Below are 23433 nucleotides of genomic sequence, written 5' to 3'. Positions count from 1 at the left end.
CAGGGAGAACATTCATGCTCCACACAGAGGGGCCCCAGCCAGCCGACAGGTCGAACCCAAAACCCTCTTGCTGTGACGCCAACCACTGCACCACCATGCCTTATTTTAAATTGTTCATGTGTTCATTATTTAATGTCTTAACCTAAGGAAAAAAATCAAAAGCCCATTAGAGTAAATTAGAACTTGTTATAAAGCTGAAAACAACGCTGCTTTTCCTCTTTAAAAATGTACAATTTTGAGATACGTGTTTTTCATGATTAGAAGATTCAAGGTTTTTATAAACTGCATATAGGAGCCATAAATGTCAATACGTGCTTCATTGTTAGTATGTATAGATCAGTTTATACTGAACCACAGCCCATTACGGGTAAACTGTCTATACAGGGACTGATTAATTGGTGTGACACCAAAATCCAATACACAGCCAAACTGAAAACAAGATGAATTTACATTCAGTAGGTTTTTTAATGTAGTGTTGGAGGTCATTTTCTTTCATCAACACATTCTGTATCTAAACCTAGACAGTTAGCTTTTTCTGCCTTTGTAAAACCAGGAAAACTCTATATTTTAGTATGTGGCCTCTAATGATTGAATTCTGTCTTAACAAGATGCTCTGCTACAGGCAACATAACCCTGGTTCAAGGGTTCACCTACATCCCTGCTCACCCCTATATGCCCCTGACCTCTGACCTCCCTGATGTGAAAAGTGGAGTGCGATCAATAGGGTTCACCAGGAACAGCCAACCTACATCAGTACTGTAAGTGCCAGCAGCACGCTGAGAAGGCTACTGAGCAGAGCGGCCGAGCCATGAGCTGCCACGGCTCCGTTCCTGTTGTCGGTGAAGGTGGTGTGAACCGCAGGTGCTTCAGTTTGCCCCTGGCAGTGCCTCAGGTCGGCGCCCACGCAGGCAGCATAGCCCATGGCGTGGGCGATGTAGTTCTGCTCATGGACGCCCTGGAAGAGGTGGGCCATGGGTCCGCGGGCGAGCACTGCCACATCCTCCCCGCTGTGGGTGGCCGATTCTGTGGGGACGGCAGCCAGCTGGACGTAGTCTTTAGTTTCTGGGGAGGCAGACAGAAATGTTGTGTTTATACAGCTCTGTCGGCAGAGAAAATTGACGAAGTATATGAGCTGACTGTCATCTTGAGAGGGGGGAACGGTGGATGGTGTGACATGCTGCAGACCACTGTTTAAAACCAAAAAACAATGAAACAATTGGTCTTGTTGTTTGTTGGTTTCAGTTTCTTCCAGCTGCGTTTTGCCCCCCAAATGAGGGTGTTATTTTTTTAGCAACCTGGCATTTGGATAGTGTTCCGCAAAGTGGTTGTGTTTCTCGATGGGATTGTGCCACCAAGACCGGGTATTTTAAGCCAGAACATGATCTTTTCCGAAACATAACCATAAATTGAGCCTAGTGTAAGTTCAGGCAGGACATGATGTCAAGCTCAGCTCACATCCCAGCTACATCAGCTGATCTCAAACAGCCCAATCAACAGATGGATCAGCTGATTGATGAAGGGAGTCAGCTGATAGATCACATGATTCCTTTCTATGCAACCAATTGGTGAATCTCATTCAGGGCGCCCTATTTAAACTGCTCTGGCCTGCCTACTGTTGCTGCTTCCTCTGCAAGCTGCTTTGCAACCTGCCTCCACCCCAGCTCCTCCTTTTCATGCTGTGTCTGACTTATCAGTGTCATTTCTGTTTGTCATTGATGCTGCTCTGTTCTGTTCCTGGGGTCTTTGCTGCTGCTCCATCTGCCTTTGGCTTTCCTCATTTGCACATGGAAGGGCAGAGAGGCCCCAGAACAGAGCAATACCACCAAATATAATACTGCAAATAGAAATAAAGTTCTTGTTGACAAAAGTGGTCCTGACTTAAATATCTTTTGTGACCTAACCACAGATTCAGTGTAAAGTTTCAACATATCTGCTACATAATGATGTACAAATGTACCTGTGATTTGCAGGAACTTACATACCGACACTTATTCTGGCGACTGGGCTGGTTTGCAACTTGTGCCCTGCCCCCAAGTGGCCAAAAAAATCTGTTAATGCAGCTATAAATGAAGTGTGACAGCATTTTCTTACTAATGCTGAAAAGATGGGGTGGAATAGTCGTCCATGTGAGGAAGGTAAAAAGAGGAATACTTTTATTACATAACTACTTTCAGTATTCCTTTCTCACGGGAACAGGGACTTCATTGATTTTTGTCATATTACCTTGACTGATCTGTCATTTTCCTTCTTTCTTTATAAAGAAAATCATGGAAATTGAATTAGAAAAAATGTCAGAGAAAGCGGAAGTACGACTGATCATATTATGAGGAAAGGTTACACTGTATTATAGGACATGTAAAATGTAAAGGTCATTCTTGTTTTGAAATAGTTTTCATTCCCACTGTGTGTTTCCAGCTTTTTTGTCCTTGAATACTCCAAAGATAAAGAGAAGTACCTATGAGAAATAAAGAAAGGAAGGTGTCTTACTGGTGTCGACATCGCGGATGTCCGGACGCTTGCCGTTGGTGATTTTGTGTCCAGGTCCGTTTCCATACATCAGTGTGGTGTAAGGCAACACGTCTGACGCCCACAGCGGAGATTTACCTGGAAAATCCAGAAAGACCATCAAATATTACCTTTGAGTCATCGTTGTCTGCTGCTTCGCTCTGCCTCTAAGTGCTAAACACACACACACACACACAACCAAGAGGATGGCTCTCTGGATCCCCAGGGTGCTGCAGGAGGTCTAGAGCTTGTTGAGTGTTTCTCTCCAGATGAGCCATTAGCCTGGCGAGTCTCCCCACTGATGAAGAGCTCAGAGTTTCACAAGCACATTAATCACTGCTGCACTGCTGGAAGGAGGAGGAGGAGGAGGAGGAGGGTAAAATAAGGACATGACTGGAAAAGAGTGTAGAAAGGTGGGAACAACACAACACAACACATGTGCTCAATCAGTACAGGCTTTGAAGGCTGATACAGAAACAGCTGTGGGCTGAAACTTTGCATGTGAGTATTTTCAAGCCAAAAACCAAATCTCCAAAATATCATTGTTCATGCCGGCACTTTATTCTGGAACTTTACAAGGCACTAAAATTCTTAACTGAAAACCAGCAAGAAAAGAAAGATATCGTAGAGTAATGGAGTCCTAAACAGAGAATAAAGTCACACTCCTTCTGTGTGTGTTGAAATCCGAGCTTCAATTTTCTTTTCAACACACTCTCACTGCGACCTCGTCACATGTCCACGTTTGGTCATGGACTTTCCACGTCCACATATGACGATGTGCAAGGTACCCTGGGTGTGTTGGCTGTTGACGTTCTGGGACGCTGTGTCAACTTCAGCCTGTTACATGCATTGTCTGTTTTCAAAATACACTTCTGTTTTCACAGGAAATGTACAGTTTGCATACAGTCTCTTTCAAAATAAAAGCACTACGTCAGTACAGCACCACGAGTTGACGCATTTTTCCTTCAACAACAAACACAAATGGTTGGGTTTATGAAAAAAGAACAGGGTTTGGCTTTACAATCTTACAGGAGGCAAACACCGGCCTCCCAGGTGAAAGTCGGTGGTTATTGGACCCATCCACTCGACTTGGAGTTTCAACGCCCTAACTTTAGTTCTTGTCTGGTCACATTTCCCCTAATGCCACCAGGTGCCCTTAAACTATAACAGTGACCAGCCGTGTATCATGCCAACGTGAAATGAAGGCTTTTTTCATCTGTGTCTGACACCAGAAGTCACTGACCAAGAACTGGTGTTCGACGACTTCAGAGTCCAGAGAGACCAGGTTGGGTTTTTTTGTGGTAAGCCGGTCTGGCCATGCGTGCATGTTAATGCATGTGTGTATCCCACGGGCTAGCACATCACAGCCACAGTCGGTCATTTAAAAAGCTAAACAGCAGTGACATTTTAACACAATACAGACAAAGCAGTAAATCAGTTCAATCAGTGATAACAGCCTCTGTTCCTCTGTGAATGATCTGGGTTCATCTCAGGTTTTAAGCCTCCAGGTAAGCGAGAGTGTTGAAGCAAGGAGCGAGTAAGGCCGATAAAGAGACGCTCCGAAGGGAGATTACCAAGTGAGACAGGCTGATAGAGTGAGGAGGACTAAGACAGAATCATGTAAGTGATAGAGAGAGAGGCGTCAGTGTCGATGGTCGGAGACAGGCAGCAGGAAGAGAGGCGAGGGGAAGGCGAGGGACTGAAATAGAAAGGCTGCCAGCTATATGTGTTTACCCGGGCTGTAATTGCAGGGGAGAGAAAGCAGAGGAAATGTCAAGCTGCTGGTGGCAGAGGCACACTGACGCTGAGAGGAGGCAGGCATCTCACACACACACACACACACACACACACACGCACACAATAAGCAAAATGCCACCTTGGGTGTGTATTGTCATGAGACACAAACACACCTGAAGGGGAGAATGGATGGAGGTAAGGATGGAGGGAAGAAAGGAGGAATAAGGGAGGAGTGAGTTCATTTCACAAACCTGCAGTACCAGTTTAGGAAAGCAACTGAATACAGGAAGTCAGTTCATAATTACCCAGAATGCTCTGCCCACGGAATGGGTATCCATTGAAGGAGATGGGGTGGGAATGGTCAGCCATCACTATGGTGAGAGTCTCATGCTCTTTGGTGAGCTCAAGTCCCTTAGCGATGGCGTAATCGAAAGCAACCGCCTCATGTAGCGCCATGTATGCCCGGCCGGCGTGGTGGGCCTGGTCGATACGCCCACCTAACCACAGAGAGAGGGAGGGGTTAATGAGGAGGGGTGGAGTAACGGCTTCTGGTACTGACTGGAGCTCCAAGTGACAGTATGAGTAAACCAGAAACCACTGATTTATTTTCTCATTTCTTCGTATTTAATCAGGCGGAATCAGTAAGTCAAACATTTGTAAAGCAAATAATGTTCAGCCACTTGGACCAGAGAACAGTAAACATGGTCGAGCTGCAGACCTGAGACTTGGACTTGAGCTTAAGATTTTACTGCAGAAAGAAAAACATTCAAGTCTAAAATTCGACCTGATGAAAACCATGGACAAAATAACTGTGTCTTAGTCATGTAAAAAACAGTAATCATGAAAAGTTTTAAAGTCTGTTGTTTTATTGGACAGCGCACGCACATTTAATTGTTCTGTCATTTTGCTGTTTGCTTTTGTAAGTTATTAATTGCTTTCTCTTTGTGTTTGAGTTACCTGAAGTCAAGATGGGGCTGAGGGCGGAGCCTGGTTTATGGAGAAGGCCATCCCACGGACCAAACTAAGAGCTGTGACATCATGTGTCTAATTTGGTCTGATCAGCAAGGACATATGTGTTGCCCCATGTGCTTGTGAATGATTCAGATTGCCACCTCAGAACTACACCTGTGTTTATAAAAAAAACCAACCTGGTGCCATTGCCTACAAATGTCTCTCAAATGTCTTGACACTTGAATCAAACATTTCTCGAAATGATCTGAGACTTGACTCGGACTTGTCTTAAAGAACTTGAGACTTGATTTGCATCCACTTACTTGACTCGAACTTGTCTCGACTTCCAACTTAAATTTAACTCGCCCCCGTGACTACAGACTTTACTACAACTATACTATGCCTGTGAATGAACTTCGCCACGCTCTAGTATAGCCATATAATTTGTTTAATATGGTGTAAGTTACACTGTAAAGGCATGCTCTTATTTTGAAACGGAAAAGCCAGGAAGTTAGATTGTAAAGGCGGGTGCTTTTATTTAGTAGATGAAGAGAAACCGAACGAATGTTGTGTACAGCGTAAATGCATCTTCAGAACAAGAGTAAGGTTTCAGCACCTGGATGATGAGGGCACAAGGTTTGTCTACATTTTATTTCATACTGTGTCTAATATTGTGTTGCTTTATAATTTTATTTTAAATAGTTTTCTGAGTTTAAATAGCATGTGTGCGCTAGCAAAATGCTACATTGCTGTTCACCCAATGTGTTATGCTGTTTGTGATGCTGAGGAAGAAATGTAAGATTTTGTTTTGTTTCATATTAGCTCATGGTACGTTTGGAGTTAGATTATTGAAAATAAAGCTCCATGAACCATCAGCCAGAGAGCCAGACCATTAATTAGCTAGGGATGCTACAATGACTCTAAAGCCGACTCCAATTTGTCTCGACTTGTCTCCATAATGCTTTAAATTACGTAAGACTTGACATTAATTTTTTTCCGATGACTTGAGAGACTCCACTCTGACTTGAGGTTTGTTATCACAAATTGGAGACTGACTCCGACTTGTCTCAGATGATTTGAGACTTGTGATAAAAGTGTGATAAATCACTGAGGGGGATGGTGAGCTGTAATTTTTAATGAGCTGTCAAGACTGTACATAATCAAAGAAACCTCTGCCAAGTTTAAAATTAATGCGGATACAGTAGATGTGTGTGTGTGTGTGCGTTACAAAGTTGAGCCTTTGGGATCAATTAAAAATGCAATGCATCTCCCTTTAGATTGTTAAAGTGTGCAGACAATTTATTTATTATAGAAGTGAGTGTGAAAAATATCTGCTGGAATAAAACATAAATTGGGGACCCACTTATTCCAGCAGATAATTATAGATAATTATAATTTTTAGCACATCCTTCCGCTCCTGTCCTCTCCAGCAGCCGTACTGGAGAGTGAAGACGACTTTAATAAGTTGTGGTCTCAGTGAGCTGTCAGTGACTGGCTGCACCATATGCCTGCTTCTATTTATACATTTGCCTGTTATTTTAAAGTCATTGTGAAGACACTCAGTAGCACCACGGAGTCCCCAGGCGGCTGCCTCAGATTAAAGGAGAGATGGATGAGGAGGGCTGGCGAGGCGAGGCAGCCGTGTGGAACAGAAACACGTCAGACAACCACACTCAGCTCGCACACACTGCGGCAAACTCATCGAGCTGTATGCAGAATCAATGTGGAGCCACCAGATCCACTGCGGGTACATGCTGCTCTCCAACGCCTCGAATCTGGAGGTTGTTTCTGCACTACAGCTCAAATAATCAGGACTGAAGATGCTATAATATAAATGTAAACACATATTGATTCTTAGCAAACCACAACAATTACAAGTGTAACCCTTTAATTGTCACTCGGGGCTCCTTTGTGATTGTAACAGGATCAATGATTGAATTGATCCACCTGAACCAGCCACGTTTTTCCTCCCTATTTTTAGCAGAGCTGTCACCTCTCTGGGGATTTCATCACGAAACCTTTGTGATTAAGAGGTGGGGGAGTGTATGGAAGGTGGGTGACGCTGTTGTCCTCACCCTCCACTAACAGGAAGAAGCCTTTTGGGTTTTTCTGGAGGATGCGAATGGCCTTTTCTGTGGTCTCAACGATGGACGGATCCATCTTTGGGTCCCTCTCTGCCTCGAAGCGCAGATCACCAGGTTCAAACAGAGCTGGGGGAGAAAAGGACAGAGCAAATCACTCTTATGTAAAAATACAGTGTGTCCGTTTTATCAGCCCACAGAGGAGGTGCAGCAGAAAGGAAAGTCCCATCTCCCTCCTACTACTACTATTTTCAGTACACGAGGAGAGCTGAAGCACAGTGTGAGGCTACAATCCAAAGTCCCTGCAGCAACGCCTGAGCACTCAGTCCGGAAAAAGCCCGATGACTAAATCTCCACATTTCCTCCACACCATCACTCACCACAAAGAACTCCACAGAATAACTTTAAAATCTATAGTGGAGGAGGTGGAGGCACAGCGTGGCAGAGGAAATACTGAGATTTGAACACTGGGACACAAGTGGGCTGCGGATATGCAGGTTGCAGTTATTTCACAAGATAAAATTAAAGGAATAATTCTACGTTTCCTGTGAAGAGTCAGATGAGAAGAACAAAAGCCTTCATGCCAGTGCTGTGCACAGACGTTTTGCAGGGCACGTTCTCAAGTGGAAAAAGGGCATGCCTTCCACAAATTGTTTGGCACATATGAAAAAATGTGCAAATGCAAAGTGCACCCTGTCGGGAGTTTTCTGTCTGCCAGAAGTACGTACAATACATTTGTGCACAGAAATGAGCAGGGAAAATGTCTGTGTCTTTATTATATGTCTATATATCTATACTACATACACCCAGCAGCTGCTACACATTCACTTTCTACATTATTTATAACAGGCAACAACAAAGAAAACAACGCCATACTGTGCACACTGTAGTGCTCTAAAGTAAATAACATCACAATCAACAACTTACAGCTTTACACGTAATTGAATGAGGCTTTTCTCCAAAATAATAAAATAATAAACCAACCATTTTACTCTCTAAACTACGAAACAGGCCTGTGTTCAGCTGCAACAATCACGCTAAGTGCATTCTCCTCACCTCACCTCATTCTCCTTTCTTTTTGAAATAGTCATGCACCAGTTCATATAATAATGTTCTAAATAAGCTTTAGATATTGTTTAAGAGAAATGTGAAATGTGCAGCCCTGCACTCCTCCTCTTCTCCTCTGCGCTCTTTACGCAGCACAGCCCCAAACTGCATGTCATTTTTGTTTAAATTAATTATCAGAGATGCAACATGGGAGTCGTAAACTTTAATTTCGGGTTGAGTTTTGGTTTATAAAGACATGTGGAAGTGGAAATGCAATTCAACGTTTGTCTCCGCTCGCACCAGGCAGCTGGTGAACTTGAATCTGGCAGAGTTGGAGGTAGCCGGTGTGATTTTGAGTTTAAACGTGCAATATGTAATTTTCTGCCACTAAGGGTCTCAAACGAAAACAATGACAGAAGATGGAGTTGGATGACGTCACAAAGTAGCGTGGGATCATGGGAGTTGTAGTCATATAACCGCTGGCCGGAGCGCTGGTGCCCCGGCGGGCAGCAGTGTTTGCAATACACTGGTGGAAATGATTATTATTTCGATAACATCAGCCAGATGTTTGCTTACCTGTCTAGCAGAACACACGCAAGGTCGGCGTCGAATTGTAGTCCTAGATTTTCATGAAGCTCTCTCCATCTCGGAAAAGCCACACCAATATTTATCCTTGATTTAGCTCTCTTCTTATCCCAAATTCTTCTGGGATCGCTTGGTTGACCCGTCCGTTTCCATTTTACCGGCTTGTTTACCGGGACAGCTTCGGTGTCAGAAGGTGCAGCAACCGTCAATGCATAACCACGATCCCTGACGAGTTAGCTTAGCCTAGCAACAGTAACCTTCATTCTCTGACATGTGCTTCTTCTTCTTCTCCTTCATTTAATGGCTATGGTAACTGGAGTTACGTCGCCATTGACATGCGACCTAATGACACGGTCCGTAACTGTTATTAATATTTCATATTTATCTGGGTACTACATATTATAGCTTTAATGGTGGGTTGTTGCGTAAGTTAGACTGGCTGTATTAACATGTTTTAAGAGTGGTTTAATTCCACAACAGTGGCAAACACTATGTTACCTGGCTGTGCTTGATGACGGCAGATGAAGGACATGTGATACTCAACTGTGGAACTCGTGCGGCTGCTACAAGGGAAGTTGTAGAGGGAGGGGCAGGGGCTCGACTCAAATGCAGCTGCCGTGCAAACAAAACACTTTTAAGTAAGAACTGATGCCGGGGGCCAAATTCAAAAACTAATATTGAAAAAAAAAAACGTGCAAAAATGGCACTTATCCAGACAGAGTGCAGGTGCTTGAGCACCACCTGGGGTCGATCTGTGCACGTGTTTGTTTCATACAGTATTTAGGTAAATATGAAGCTGAAGACAGCAGCCACATAGCGTAGCTTAGCATAAAGACTAGAAGCGGTGCGTTTTCTTAACACAACCCACACAGAACAGGTTAAAGATGTTAACTAGGGAGTTTTGGAGCTGCGGGGAAGCAGCCTCTGTTACCTTCAGGCAGAGCAAGTAAATACTCTGAACACAGCTATCATAATAATGTGAAAATAACAGCTGAATGATGTCATGTGTTTTACTGACCCTGGATTCGCTTAATGGCTCTTGAATGTTGTTGAACCTTGAAAACATTATGTAGGTCAGTCGCAGTTCGAGGTACCACATTAAAGTGTGACATCACTAATACAAGATGAAATGAATAAGCGTGTGAATGAGCCAAGGACACTACAGGCCTATTGATGTTGTGTTTTCAAGGGCGCAGAGGAATTGCTTCGCCTTCATGTAGCACAGAGACGCTCAAGAGGACAAAGGGAGGAACTAAAGAAAAAAGAACTCACCCATGAGGTAGTCTGTGGTTTCAGGGTCAACAGCGCTGAAGTCTGTTTGATTCCACACGTAGCGGGCTACCTGTGTCAGGACATAAACATTCACACTGAGTGGGTGGAGGACGGTGAAAGGCTTTGCTGTGAGTCATCACAGGAGCTTTTCTTTGACGTACATTTTATTCAATACTGTCCACAAATAAAACAACATAGTGTTTTTGTTTACAATCCTTGAACTCATGTGTAGCATTTTTAAAAAGTCCAGAAACATTTCTATAGTCTGTAGAGCAGCTTTACTGCACCACTGATGCGTTTTGCGTTGGGACCTTCAACAGAAACGCATCAGTCGAGAATCAGGCAGAGAATCCCAGAGCCCATAGAGGCCTTGAAGGCAAAAGAACAGTCACCTTCAGTTACCAGCCTAGTGGACGACTAGTGAGGGTAACTTTGAGGATCTCAGGTCACGACTGTTGAGCCTTCAAAGTTATTAAAAGAATCTTAAACTCAATTCCAAAGTTAACTGGCAACTAATGGACGGAGGTAAGAATTGAGGTCATATACGACCCATGGTTTGCCCCAGTTAAAATACAAGCTGCAGCATTCTGCACTGGTTAAAGTCGAGCCCCTGAAGATTAACAGAGTCACATAAGCAGTATGTTATAGTAGTCGAGGTGCAGTAACACAAAAGCATGAATGAGCCTTTCTAGGTCAGGAAAAGACACAGATTTCTTAGGTGGAAGTAGAGGGATTGTGTGAGCTCGTTGACATGTGGTTCAAAGTCCAGTTGAGAATCAAAAGTGATGCCTAAATGTGTTGCTGCAGATTTTATATTGGTTGCCAGGGGACCAATAAACGGTTGTAATTTGCTTGTTAGGTGATCAGGGCCAAAGATTAATACATCCGTCTTGTCTGAGTTAAGGTGCAGAAAATTATGAGTCATCCATTTCTTGACGGCTGACATTGACCGGCCACGTGTCACGCCGGCTTTTTTTCCACGTCTGACGCCAGAAGTCACTGACCAAGCGCCAGTATTTGACAACTTTGGAGCGAGACCAGGTTGATTATTCTAATAGGTGACTTTAACTTCGACCAAATCCATTTCTCAAACAGTGTTACCTTTCCAACTTTCATGCTCTGCCACTCATTGATGAGGTTGCGTCCGTCCTTTCTTTTGCCCCTGCTAGAGTAATCCCTGGGATACTCTGGGTCCTGAGTGCCCTTCGGGGTCATGTACTTCCTGCCACCTCCGATGATCACCTGGAAACACACACACATTTAAACGTGACATGTGTGTAATTGTTAAAAGCTGATGATATGAGAAGGATATGCATCGGGGACAAGCTCACATCTATGTCGGTGTTTTTGACGAGCTGGGAGGCGATGTCGGTGCAGCCGTCCCTCTTGGCAGAGTCGGGCATGTCAGCATCACTGTACCACTTCCTGCTGGCGCTGTGGGCGTAGGTGGTTGCTGGGGTGGCGTGTTGCACCCGTGTGGTCGTAACAATGCCGACAGACTTACCTAAAAGATGGTTTCACATTCTTAACGTGTAGCACATGTGTACAGACCTATGTGCTCTATGTCTGTGTAATGCATGCACACATGCACTTATGCACAGTTGATCCATTAATCCACATCTCTCTCAGTCCGCTACGGATTCTGTAGCCTATATTTAGACTATGTTGAGGTATGAGTTAGTAAATATACTCTTGCCCTTTTAACCACCTTGATGCCTAATATTGCTCTTTAAATCCCCCTTAAAGTCCCCCAGTGGCCGAGTAAAAAAGACACAGTGGCAGACTGTAATGCACCCCGGGGACGCAGAGATGAACGAGCTGGAAGCAACAAACACACTGCCCCATCTCGTTTTCCTGCAAACATCTATTCACATGTAATTTGAAAGATGCTTTAATCAAATAAAAATCTAAACATAGTGGATTTACAATTTCAAAGTCTCAGTACTGCACAGACTGACACATGTACAGTATGTTTTACCTATTTTTTCTACACATGGATTTTCCAGTAAAAGCTTGGATTATATACCACATACTTCAACCCATTCATTCATTCATTATCTGTAACCACTTATCCTGTTAGGGTCACAGGGGGGAGCAGTGAGTGACAACAACTCCACCCACATTTAAGAGTACTGTTTGCAGTGGAAACACTAGGGTCTACCATGTGTGAAGGGTTACTGTTGGTTCCAAAGGTACCATAATGAAAGTGTTTGATGGAAACGGGGCTTTAGTGTCAGTCCTGCGATAGTCTGGTAAACTGTCCAGGGTGTACCCCATCTCTTGCCCACTGTCAGCTGGAAAAGGCTCCAGACCCCCCACGTCCCCTAACAGGATAAGTGGTTACAGAAATGAATGAGTTTTTCGAGAAAAAATGGTGCAAGTCTCTTTTTCGGGTTTTCTTGCTGGTTCTTTCAGTCTTCCATGATCGGAAACTGAACAAACTTTGCAGTGTTGACTGACTGAAAACATCATCGTAGGCTCTTGGAATTTGATGAGCGTTTTCCCATTTTTTTGACAATTTATAAGCTAAGAAATTAATTGTTTAGTCAGGTTAATAATGGTAAATTAAATTCAAACTATTTAAGTGGTTTGCATTATGAATTTCAGCACTTGAACAAACAAGTGACGTTCCTTTTTTCAGATTGTGTCATTAAAAAAAGAGTCGAGTGAAGAGAGGAGAAGCGCACACCAGGGTTGGAGAGGTGCTGACTATTGACGAAAATGTAACTTGAAAAAAGATGTCAAGCGCACACTCTAAGACTCGATGCAAAAATGTTTTCTTTTATTCAAGTACCAACATTTTGACTAGACCGTCTTCATCAGGGTCGGTCTGATGATGAAGATGGTCTAGTCGAAACGTTGGTACTCGAATCTATCACCTTGTGACACCTCAAAGATACCTTGCAGCCCCCACAGCTCCTGACCCTCAGCTGGTCTGAATGGTCCTCTCCATCAGCGTAAAGGTTTAGTGGGAGCATTTGAGGACTTTGCCACAAGGACCATTCCTACAATGTGTTTTTATAACATCAGAAACTTAACCTAACTTCCTTGCACTAACACATACGCACATTCACACACCTGAGTCCGCAGTACTGTGCTGAGGTCAGGGCCACGGCATGCTGTGTGTGTGTTATGAGATATTTATGGCCGTTGATAACAGTGGAACACAATAAAAGTCAAGGTGCTTCCCTGTGCAGCACATTACCCTGCAGTGTAACCTGTGGCCTCAGGCTGCTGTTGCTCCCACCTCCCTGGCGGCCCCTGTAATGCCGCTCAGACAGGGCACCGCGGCTCACAGCAGAGCGCTCAGCTGTAAAATCGGGTTTTGCTGAGGCCGTATAAGACCTGAGGGATTTTCTTTTGTCAGGAGCCAGAACTAAAGTGTGACACGGCAGGGCTGTGTGTCAGGTATCTGCCTGCTCCCCGACAAAGAGTCACCAAATCCCATTTGTTACTTCAATCACAGCAGCGTTTGAAGACATCCTGCTGCATTATACCCTCAGTAGTGTCAGCTGTGCCAGTTTTGCTCATCTGAGTCTGTTTACATTAGCAGGAATGATCACCATCATGAGTGTGATAGTTGTGTCAGCTCATTGTATTTGCTGTATTTTACAAGTGTGATATTCAGCATAATGGGCCGACTGGTCAAACACTAACGCATTTGTTTTCCACTTAAGTCTGAGTAAAACACTGATCACAATGATTTTGTTGCAGCAGACCAACACTCATCTTTTTATCCATAAACCTAAGACCTAAACGTCAACCATCTTTAGATGAACTGATGCAAAGGTGAAGAAGTGTGTGCAGAAATCACAATTTTTTACTGAGTTAACTTCTTCGGGACCTGATTCCCTGCACCACTAAATAAGTGGGTGTGCGTGTCATCTTTGACTCATCATGCACACAGACCTTGGAGTCCTCCCCCAGAAAAAATTAGTCGAGCAAACAGATGGTTAACAGGTGGTTTGTTACTTATGGGTGAGCAATTTTATCTTGAGGAAGCCCAGATCACATTTTTTAAGATAATAAAAAGCTAAAAGTACAGAAATAAATTACATTCAGAGCCATCTTTAACACTGACCTGTCATTGTTTATATAAACTTGAGGATCTCTTTATGCTTGCATGAATCTGTTTTTATGTCTGGAACCCCCCGTCTACAACAGCCTTGAGATGTGCTCTCGTATGAGGACTTGGCTCAGATTCCAGAGTTACTTAAGGAATCTGATCCCGTTTGATTCGGCAGTGGGAGCCTCCGAACCACCAGCCTTTGCTGACGTCGATCCCAGCAGGATTTGAATCCTGGACCCTCCACATGGAAGACAAGTGCCCTAACCACTACACTAGAGAGGCCCCCACATTACGGAGCTCTTTACGCTTGCATGGAATTGCAATTTTTGGCAAATAAATATTTTAAATGTTATTAAATCAGTTAGTAAAGTGGAGAAGACTGTAGCCATAGTGCCTCTGCATTCTCCAATAAACTACATTCATCTTCCAGTGATTTTTGAATATGAAACACGAGGTATTAAAATAGTCATTGTATTGATTATATCAATTTAATAATGTCATTTTATAGTTACATTTATTAGATGTGTAAATTAAGTATTCGTATAACGCTTCTTCTTTGGTCTCCATGACAACTCAGCAAGCACCATCTGCTGAAGAAGGCCACAAAATGCCTTCTTCAGCAGATGAAGGCTGGGCCCTGGGAGGAATCTAGTAGGAGGACCATGAATTAAACAGCTTCAGCTTTCAAGGACAAGAGTGAATCTTTGAGGTCAACATGTTCGCATGAGTTTTGACCCTTGGATGATTAGTGTTAATACACTACATAAACACTGATATGATTTGTTCATGTTATACTGTGTTATCAGTGGCTTCACAGGAGGAGTTATAAGTGTTGTCTCTGCCTACAGCTTCATCACAGTGATTTATAAACCATTTATTAGATGTTTATATGGGGCTAATAAATGCTAAGGAGGGGAGTTTAATTTTAAGACTGTTCTAACGAAGGTAATCAGTCTTATTAGAGCATCTATCACATTGTCACATAGTGTTTGGTGCCTTGGATAATAATAATAGTTATAAACCTACAGAATTGTTTTCTGAAACCCAAGGATTACAGACATGAATAATAAAAGTACAGACTGTTTCTTCTGTGTTAACACTACCTTATAGTTTTACTCTATCATTAATGTATGTGTTGTCCTGCTGCAGTATTGTCTTACCTGCATCTTTGGCCCACTTCAGGATGGACGTGACCTCGTTGCCCTTCTGAGTCTTGCACACTCCGTTGCGAGCTGCTGCACTGACTCCGATGGTGTTCAGGTTAGTTTTCACTCCACACAGATATGCTGTAGCTGTGGCTGCACTGTCTGGGATCTGGAAGTCCACACTGTAGGTCTGCACACACACACACACACACACACACACACAGATGAGTATAAATAGAGTGCAGCGATGGAATAAATGCACTACTGGTTGTTCAGCAGAAGATGATAATAATAAGATACAAGAGAGAAAAATTGAATATAATAAGAAATGGGCAAACAGGGAATTAAGCATAACAATAAGCAACAATTACAGCACTGTAATCTATCAAGTAAATGTACCCAAACAATGAAATGCAAATTAATCTTTTAAATATCTGTTTACAGCTTTTTGAACCACTTTTCTTTCTCTGAGCGACTTTCACTCTTCGCTCGCACACACAAATGACAAATAATGGATCTTTTCAGCATCGTCTTGTTTTGAAAGTGTGTTTAATCTTTGTAAAACATTAAAAAATATTTAAAAAACTATTAATTTGCATAAATAAGCTCATACACACAGGTGGTGCAGAATAAAGGCTGGGGTTGAACTGAGGCTGAACCAGGCAGGGAATGACACCATGAACACAGAAAAATTGACGAGGTACAAAGTGAAACACACAGGTATCTATACATACACAGAAAATGAATCACAAGAACGAGACACAGATGGAGGAGGTGGACACAGGCAAACGGAGGGAAATGGAGATTGGTTGACAACAAGGGTGTGGACAGGTGTGAAGGGAGGACTCTGGGAACAGAGAAGGACTAATGAGACAGGTGTGACAGAAAACAGGTGGGAAAACACCCAAAGACAGGAAGTAGAACCAGACATGACACATGAGGAGAGAATCTACAAAATAAAACAGGAAACAGATTCAACATGAATAAATAACATGAAACAAGGAAGGAGACAAACAGAAAACCTCAAAACAAACTCAACAAGATAACAGAATATGAACTGTGAAAGTGTTTGGTTTGTCCATTCTGGGCTACTGTAGAAACATGGCGGTGAACATCTCTGTGGACGAGGACCCACTCCATTTGTAAATATCAACAGCTCATTTTAAGGTGAGAAAAACACAACAATTCTTATTTTCAGGTGATTATACACGAAATTTTAATTTATTCCAGCTAATCCATTATTTAATATACCTCTAACATGGCGACAGGGCTGACATTCATATACAGTTTAGGGTCTATAGATACCTGGGGTCACACTGTAGGTTGTACCTGAGATAAATGTGTGAATTGCAGCTGTATACACCTGAGCACTTAGCTTTACATCTGTCCAGTCATCCTTGTGTGTGTGTGTGTGTGTGTGTGTGTGTGTGTGTGTGTGTGTTTACCTTAGCTAGTCCCACATTAGGGAAGGTGTCCATGGTCATCACTGTCTCCTCTCCCGTCTGGTTCTTCAGCTGTCCCTTGAGGATACGAGCCGCAGTGATTGTTGTGATTCCCATTCCTGATGCACGCAAGAAAACACACACACACACACACACACACACACACACACACACACACACACACACTTACAATTTATCTATGTCCACATAAAAAGAACTCATACAATGACAAAAATATTGAAGGTGCAGTAGAATACATTTGCAAAGTCATGGACCAGTGACATCGGTATTCACAATGAAAAACAAAGCACAGATCTAATTAGCAGCGTCTCCACCATGGTGGTGACTGTTAATGACAGCAGAGCCATTTAGCCCTCTTTTTTAGGCATCCCAAGTTGCTGAAGCCCTCTAATGACCAACTTGTGAATGTGTCCTAGGCTGCCAAATGTAGTCTGCACCAGAGTCACCAATATTCAGACATCTAAATCACTATTATCAAGCCACAGTTCCTTTTATTTTGAAAGTCAGTGACACAAGTGTAACCTCTGACCCCGTGGTCACATTGGTCACCGCCATGGAGGACTCCAGCCATGAAACTTTGCAGCCCGAGGATGAGGTGGCAGCCTACATGGAGCTCAAGACACCCAAGGAGGATCCTTTGGAGGTTTGATGGTGGTGGAAGGAGCATGCTAACATGTTTCATGTTTGACATAATGACAGGTAGCAGTTCGGTTCTGGTACTGAGATGGACGGGTATGGGTGGGTGCGGGTTTTTAAAAATGGACCCATGCGGGACTCTGGTCTGCACCTATAACCTAGATATCAGATGGTGTTTAGGAGTTGTTGGGGGCCTCCTTCAAGTCAGAGTCAAAGATGCAGGATGCCTCTGAAACAGACACCTCTCTGGACTCTTCACTGACCACCACAACATCTGGTGTGCTGGAGGACAGGTGTTAAAAAGTACCTGGGTCACTGTTACAGAGATGAAACATGGGAGCTTCTCAGTGTCATTCTGGACAGCATGCTTTCATTGAACCCCAAATATAAAACATTACCCAGACTGATTTCTGCCACCTCCGCAACATTTCCAGTCTCCACCCATCATTGTCCCAGTCCAGCACTGAGGTCTTGGTCAACATGTTCCTTACATCCTGTATTGACTACTGTAACGCAGTTCTCTCTGGCCTCCCCGCCAAACTCATCAACAGACTTCAAATCATTCAAACCTCTGCTGGCCATCACCCCCATTCTCATCCAACTACACCAGCGCCCTCTTCACTACCAGACTGACTACGAAAACCCTCTGCTCACCCTCAAAGCCCTCCACAACCTAGCCACCACTTATCTCTCTGACCTTCTCCAGGAGTACACCCCCTCTCCCTTCGCTCTTCCTCTGCTGGTCTCCTGACCATTCCCACCTCACGCCTCAGCACCATGGGCACCACGGCTTTCAGCTACACTGCTCCCACGCTCAACAATATGTGTCTGCCCAATTCATGTCTCGTGTCCTGTATGTTATTTTATGTTCTGTAAGGTGACCTTGTGTTTTCAAAGGCGCCTTTTAAATAAAATGTGTTATCATTCTTTGCTATAAGGTCCACTTTTCTGTCACGGCATGATGTACACTCCTTTGTCAGCATTACAGCCATTCAGAATGTGTGACACTGTTTCAGTGATCTGTTGCGTGACGGGGCACAGTGAGGAACCTGAGTCGCGGGCAACCAGATGGAGAGGTTGAGTAGTGGGAGGGACTGGTAGTCGAGCTTTTACTGTGAATGTGACAATGTCCTCATTGAGTGCAGTGTTTGAGGAATGAGTGAGAAACAGAATGATGAGCATAAGGAAGACGTGCAAGTTTTGTTTTTCATACACACACACACACACACACACACACACACACACACACACACACACACTCTTCTATTCATTCAAGCCTCAATAAACTTACACTTCCTCTATAATAACTGAAGGTCTCCTGCTGCATATCTTATTGTTTTCTTTGAAATAAATATATGTATTTGCACTGCACATTGGTGAAACAGACAGGAAACAGCTGAGACTAGGCCCAAAAAAAGGTCAGACATCTAGGTTATGCGTGTCTTACCTTTTCAGCCAGCTTAGACTGTGAATGTTATCAGTGTGCTGTGTGACCTACCATCTCCGAGGAAAAACAGGATGTTCTTGGCCACATTGGTGTTGAGCTTCCTGTCCAACGCTGACTGCAAAGTCTTCCGGGCCTGTGACCTCCAGAACTCCGGGTTCTCCTCCTCAACTGTGGGCAAACACACAAATCAGACGGGTGTCAGTGCAGAAATAACGTTATTAAAGGTCCGGTGTGAAGGATTTAGGGGGGTATACTGGCAGAAATGGAAGGAAGAGACTTCTGCAGACAGTTCAGCTCCTGGCAAAGTCTAACCGCGAGAAGTTTTAGCTGGATGCAATTTGCAATCCTCATCATTAGCTGCCACTAATTCCCCCTAAATCTTACACACTGGACCTTTAATGTTATGAATTGTGTAACTGGTATGCTATTCCTGAGCAGTCAGATCATGTAAATCCTACGCTGGAGGAGAGTTTGGAGTTTGAAACCGAACTGCAGAACAAAAGCTGCAGATTAAAGCACAACATGCACTTTTTGGGGAATCGCATCTCAACTCTCCTTGGAACAAACTTCAAACTTAATTGTGACGGATACAGAAAGTCAAAGAGTTGTTCTGTATTTGTGTGCATCCTGCAGAGATCAATGGGAGAGGAAATTTTAAAACACCCAGTCAACATCTCTTTGTTGAGGCCCTCTGGGACCTGAATGTGCAAATGTGCATTAGCATGTTTGTTTGTAGTTGTCATACCTCCCTCACGTGCTCTGCTATCTGCTGCAGCACATCTCTCTGAGCTGTAACACAGAGTTTGATACAGTGGTCCGCTAACAAGCAGTAAATGCTGATAGCAGCCGGTTGTGCAACTCTACACGTACTGAGTGTGCTGATTTGAAAAGTTTAGAAGCCCTTTACAAACCGAGTGGGTAAGAAGGTGTGCGAAAAATGTAAGTGACTGTAAAGGATGAAAGGAAAGGTGGAAGTTGGAGAATCCTTCAGGAGAGTGAAGTGAGAGTAAAAAGAGAGCACAAAGAGAGAAGAGAACGTGAGCCCTGAATGGGTGATGATTAAGTTTTAAAACAGCACACAGAAACACAGAGAAGAGGTGGACTGCAGGGTGGAAATGTGAGGATCAACGCATCAAACTCAACATTTTCCCTTTGATCTGCTTCTTTGTGTGTAAGCATGAGAGGGGAAAACTAGAAAAGTATCAGCGATTTATGTGCCTAGACTGCTGAAAATGTGCTGCTGAAAGACTTGGAATAGTTGAAATACTGAAACTGTTAACTTTGTAGTGTAGTGGCAGTCGAAATACAAATCTTAAGGAAGTGAAGAAAGCTAACGTGTTTGCTGAAATGCACCGAAAGCAGCTGAAGTAGATTAAAAAATAAAAGTTGCAGGATGGAGCCGAAGGTGGTTTTTCATTTCTTTCAAAGCTGAATGAAGTTGAAGAGTTTGATGAAGTGTTAGCTGTGAAAGCAGCTGTACTGTACTGCCAGCTGAAAGAGTAATAGATTGGAGGAATGAAAAGGAGAACGCTTGACATGTGAAGAATGTAAGCAATTGAGTCGCTAGGCTAATTTATACAATGTAAAATGGCATAGGCTTGTGCTAATAAAGTTAGCATTTGATATTTGTTCATGAGCTCGTGACCATAGGTGAGGGTTGGGATATAGATGGACCAGTAAATCAAAAGCTTTGCCTTCTGGCTCAGCTCCCTCTTCACCACGACGGTCCAGCACAGCGCCCACATCACTGCTGACGCCAAGCCAAACTGCGATCCATCTAAAAAAAAAAACCCATCAATATAAAAACATCGGCTACTGGCTAAATTGTTATTTTAAATTGATATCAGCGTCAACCCAGAATTTCGAAATCGGTGCATCCCTAATTCAATTGGAAAGTAAATTTGTACATTTTATTAATATTTCACAATGGCATGTATTATTTTATTGTTTATTACTCTGAACTTGTTCATTTGTGATTCTTTTTTTGCTTATTAATTTATATGATTACTATAATAGCCAAACATGTTGCTAAAAAGGAAATTAGCACATATATTTCTCTTGTTTTTCTACTGTTTGCTAGGTTGTTTGTTTGCACACAGGTAGTACTTTGACTGTTGAGCTACAGAAAACGACATGTTTTCTTTGTGTGTGTGTTTGTGTGGGTGTTTCCTGAAATACACACACACATACACAAACAGTGAATGGAGAGGTGTCAGAGCGCGGGGGCTGCCCATGGACAGGTGCCCTGAGCAGTTAAGGGTCAGGTGCCTTGCTCAAGGCGCCTTGTCCAGGAGGCAAACTAGCACTTCTCCAGCTACCAGTCCACGCTCCATACTTGGTTTGGACGGGGATTCAAACTGGTGACCCTCTGGCTTGCAACCCAAGTCCCGATGGACTGAGCTACTTACTGCCATATGGAATATGACAGAGGTTGAAGGGGGTGAAGAGCAGCTGACAAAGGTCAAAGGTGGGTTCAATTTTCAGAGTTTGAGCATTCGAAGCATCAAAATAGGTTGAATTTACAGAATTCAGAAAGCTAAATGAGCTGAGTTTGACTAAAGTTTCCAGTAGAAAGTCGCCTATAAGGATGTTGGAACGTCACAAAAGAAGAAGGTAGAAGAAGAAGAATAAAGATGAAATGTTAAGAGTAAACACAGACAAGTTCACAAAACAAATCAGAACCTACCTTTGGCACTGGATGATCCAAACGCCACCAGCAGCAGAAAGAGAGCCGAGACGGTCACTTTAGTCAACTCCATGGCCACATTCGGGCTGTGCAGGCGCTCGTCTAACCTTCCCAAAGATCACCTCCTTGACTGAAATATTGCTTGTCTCCATTCACAGTAGCTGCCAGTCATCTTTAACAGCATGTCATAAATGGATAATGACTCATTCGCCTTTGGCAAATTTATGGCCTCTGACTGAAAAGACTGTGCCGCGGTCTGATCGGAGCCAAAACAGGAATAAAGGAGGTGAAAACACAAAAAGCTAAATGACTAACAGAGTGAAGAGTAAACTGGGAGTTGAGATTCTGTGCAGCATGTGTCAGTTTGATCCAGTAAACAGTATTTGACAAACACTTTAAATCTAAATAATTAATTATTGACAGTAGTTAAAGCTCCAGTGATAATGCTTAATGATAAGAGTTTATTGAGGGCAGTATTTATTACTCTGATCAAAGGAATGGGAGTGAATGTACCGAGCAGCAATGGAAAGAGTGTGTTTGTATGTGTGTGTGTGTGTGTGTGTGTGTGTTTGTTCTAATCATTAATGGACTGTATCTGACAGATAATGCAGCGGGGGGACACAATTATGTAAGCAAGAAAGACAGAGTCCGCTGGGACTGAGCTGATCGGCACAAACACTCAGCCATCATCTATTTTGTAATGAATACATTAAGAGAAAAACATTTGTGTCAGCAATCATGTTTCATTTGATTGCTTGTCAAAAATTTCTCCATCATCGCAGACGGTGATGAAATAAGAGGTAACATGTCAACCGATGCCAAACCGTGTTTTACTTCTTATTCAACAGGTAGTGTGCGTCACACTGATAATGGGACATTTATTAGAGCTAATTTGATCCCCTAATGTTCCCCTAAGAGTTCGCTGATTAGACTTGTAAATGAGGATGGGCCACTGATGACGAGGGCTGTCGTAATTTGTTAATATGCACAGTGGGTTTCACTTACACACAGTAATTAGCCAGGGATTATGTAGGCCATTTTTTCTCACCACTGTCAATAGGAGCAGGTGGAGATACTGAACAGAAAGTATTTACATTATACTGTACATACATTTTAGTAAACTTTTAATCATGATGTTTTCTGTATGTTTTTTTTATATCTTTATACTAATCCAGTTATCCATGTTAGTCTGGAGGTTTAAACTGGTGTCCTCTCACAGAGTCGCTGATTCAAACTAAACTTTTATCTCTGTCAGAGAAAACTGATCTGAGTTCAGACTGTTTACTTACAGCACAGCTACACTCACAGATAACTGAGCCTCCTACCTGCCTGTCAAACACCATCAACCCACAAACCTGCTCCAGACAGTCCATATCTGAGAGGAGTCCTGCTGTGTGAAGCTGTGAGGTCTGGTGGCTGCTTGCTCCGCTGCCATTCAGCAGCTAACAAGCAGAGCTAGCTGCTAACAGCCACCACTGCAACTGAGAAACTCCACAATTCATTCAGCAGCTCCACCATCCACAGTCAGACACACACGGCTGATTATTGACCGCTGATTTACATCTCACAGCTCGCACCAACGGCTGACGCTGCTCCGGTGTGAGTGTTTCTGCTGGCTACTGAAACATCCTGGTGCAGACTATTTACTGGACTTAACCAGCCTGTCGCTCATGCAGCATTTGAAGGTAATGACGAGCACGGCTGCTCTCGGCTTTCAATGTCCGATAGTCAACTGCGAACATTTTCATCTCATCAACGAAAATGAAACATAGATTTTGTCTTAGTTTTTATTATCAAGATCTATTTTTA

The 23433-nt window shown here is 43.2% G+C and overlaps 1 protein-coding gene across 1 annotated transcript; it reads right to left on the bottom strand.

Moving 5' to 3' along the window:
• Positions 1–445: 445 nt before the first annotated feature.
• On the bottom strand, positions 446–22890 carry alp3 (alkaline phosphatase 3). The gene is made up of 11 exons (XM_049576924.1): positions 21625–22890; positions 18990–19106; positions 16838–16953; positions 15408–15582; positions 11510–11682; positions 11280–11420; positions 10179–10248; positions 7269–7403; positions 4548–4739; positions 2488–2604; positions 446–1062 (listed from the first exon to the last, which is right to left on the bottom strand). Exons 1-11 carry the CDS (start codon positions 21695–21697, stop codon positions 746–748), a joined length of 1626 nt encoding a protein of 541 aa, XP_049432881.1. The 5' UTR covers positions 21698–22890; the 3' UTR covers positions 446–745.
• Between the last annotated feature and the right edge of the window lie 543 nt (positions 22891–23433).

Source organism: Epinephelus fuscoguttatus, linkage group LG5, assembly GCF_011397635.1.
Source record: "Epinephelus fuscoguttatus linkage group LG5, E.fuscoguttatus.final_Chr_v1".
Lineage (NCBI taxonomy): Eukaryota > Metazoa > Chordata > Actinopteri > Perciformes > Serranidae > Epinephelus > Epinephelus fuscoguttatus.
This window is presented reverse-complemented; position numbering and strand designations above follow the sequence as displayed.

Bases quoted from the DNA above. Each gene is read 5' to 3' on its own strand.
- alp3 (XM_049576924.1), bottom strand. From the start codon at position 21,697: ATGGAGTTGACTAAAGTGACCGTCTCGGCTCTCTTTCTGCTGCTGGTG. The intron at 15,583-16,837 runs GTAAACACACAC...GTGTGTGTGCAG, and splicing joins CTAATGTGGGACTAGCTAAG to ACCTACAGTGTGGACTTCCA. The intron at 11,421-11,509 runs GTGAGCTTGTCC...GTGTGTTTCCAG, and splicing joins TCAAAAACACCGACATAGAT to GTGATCATCGGAGGTGGCAG.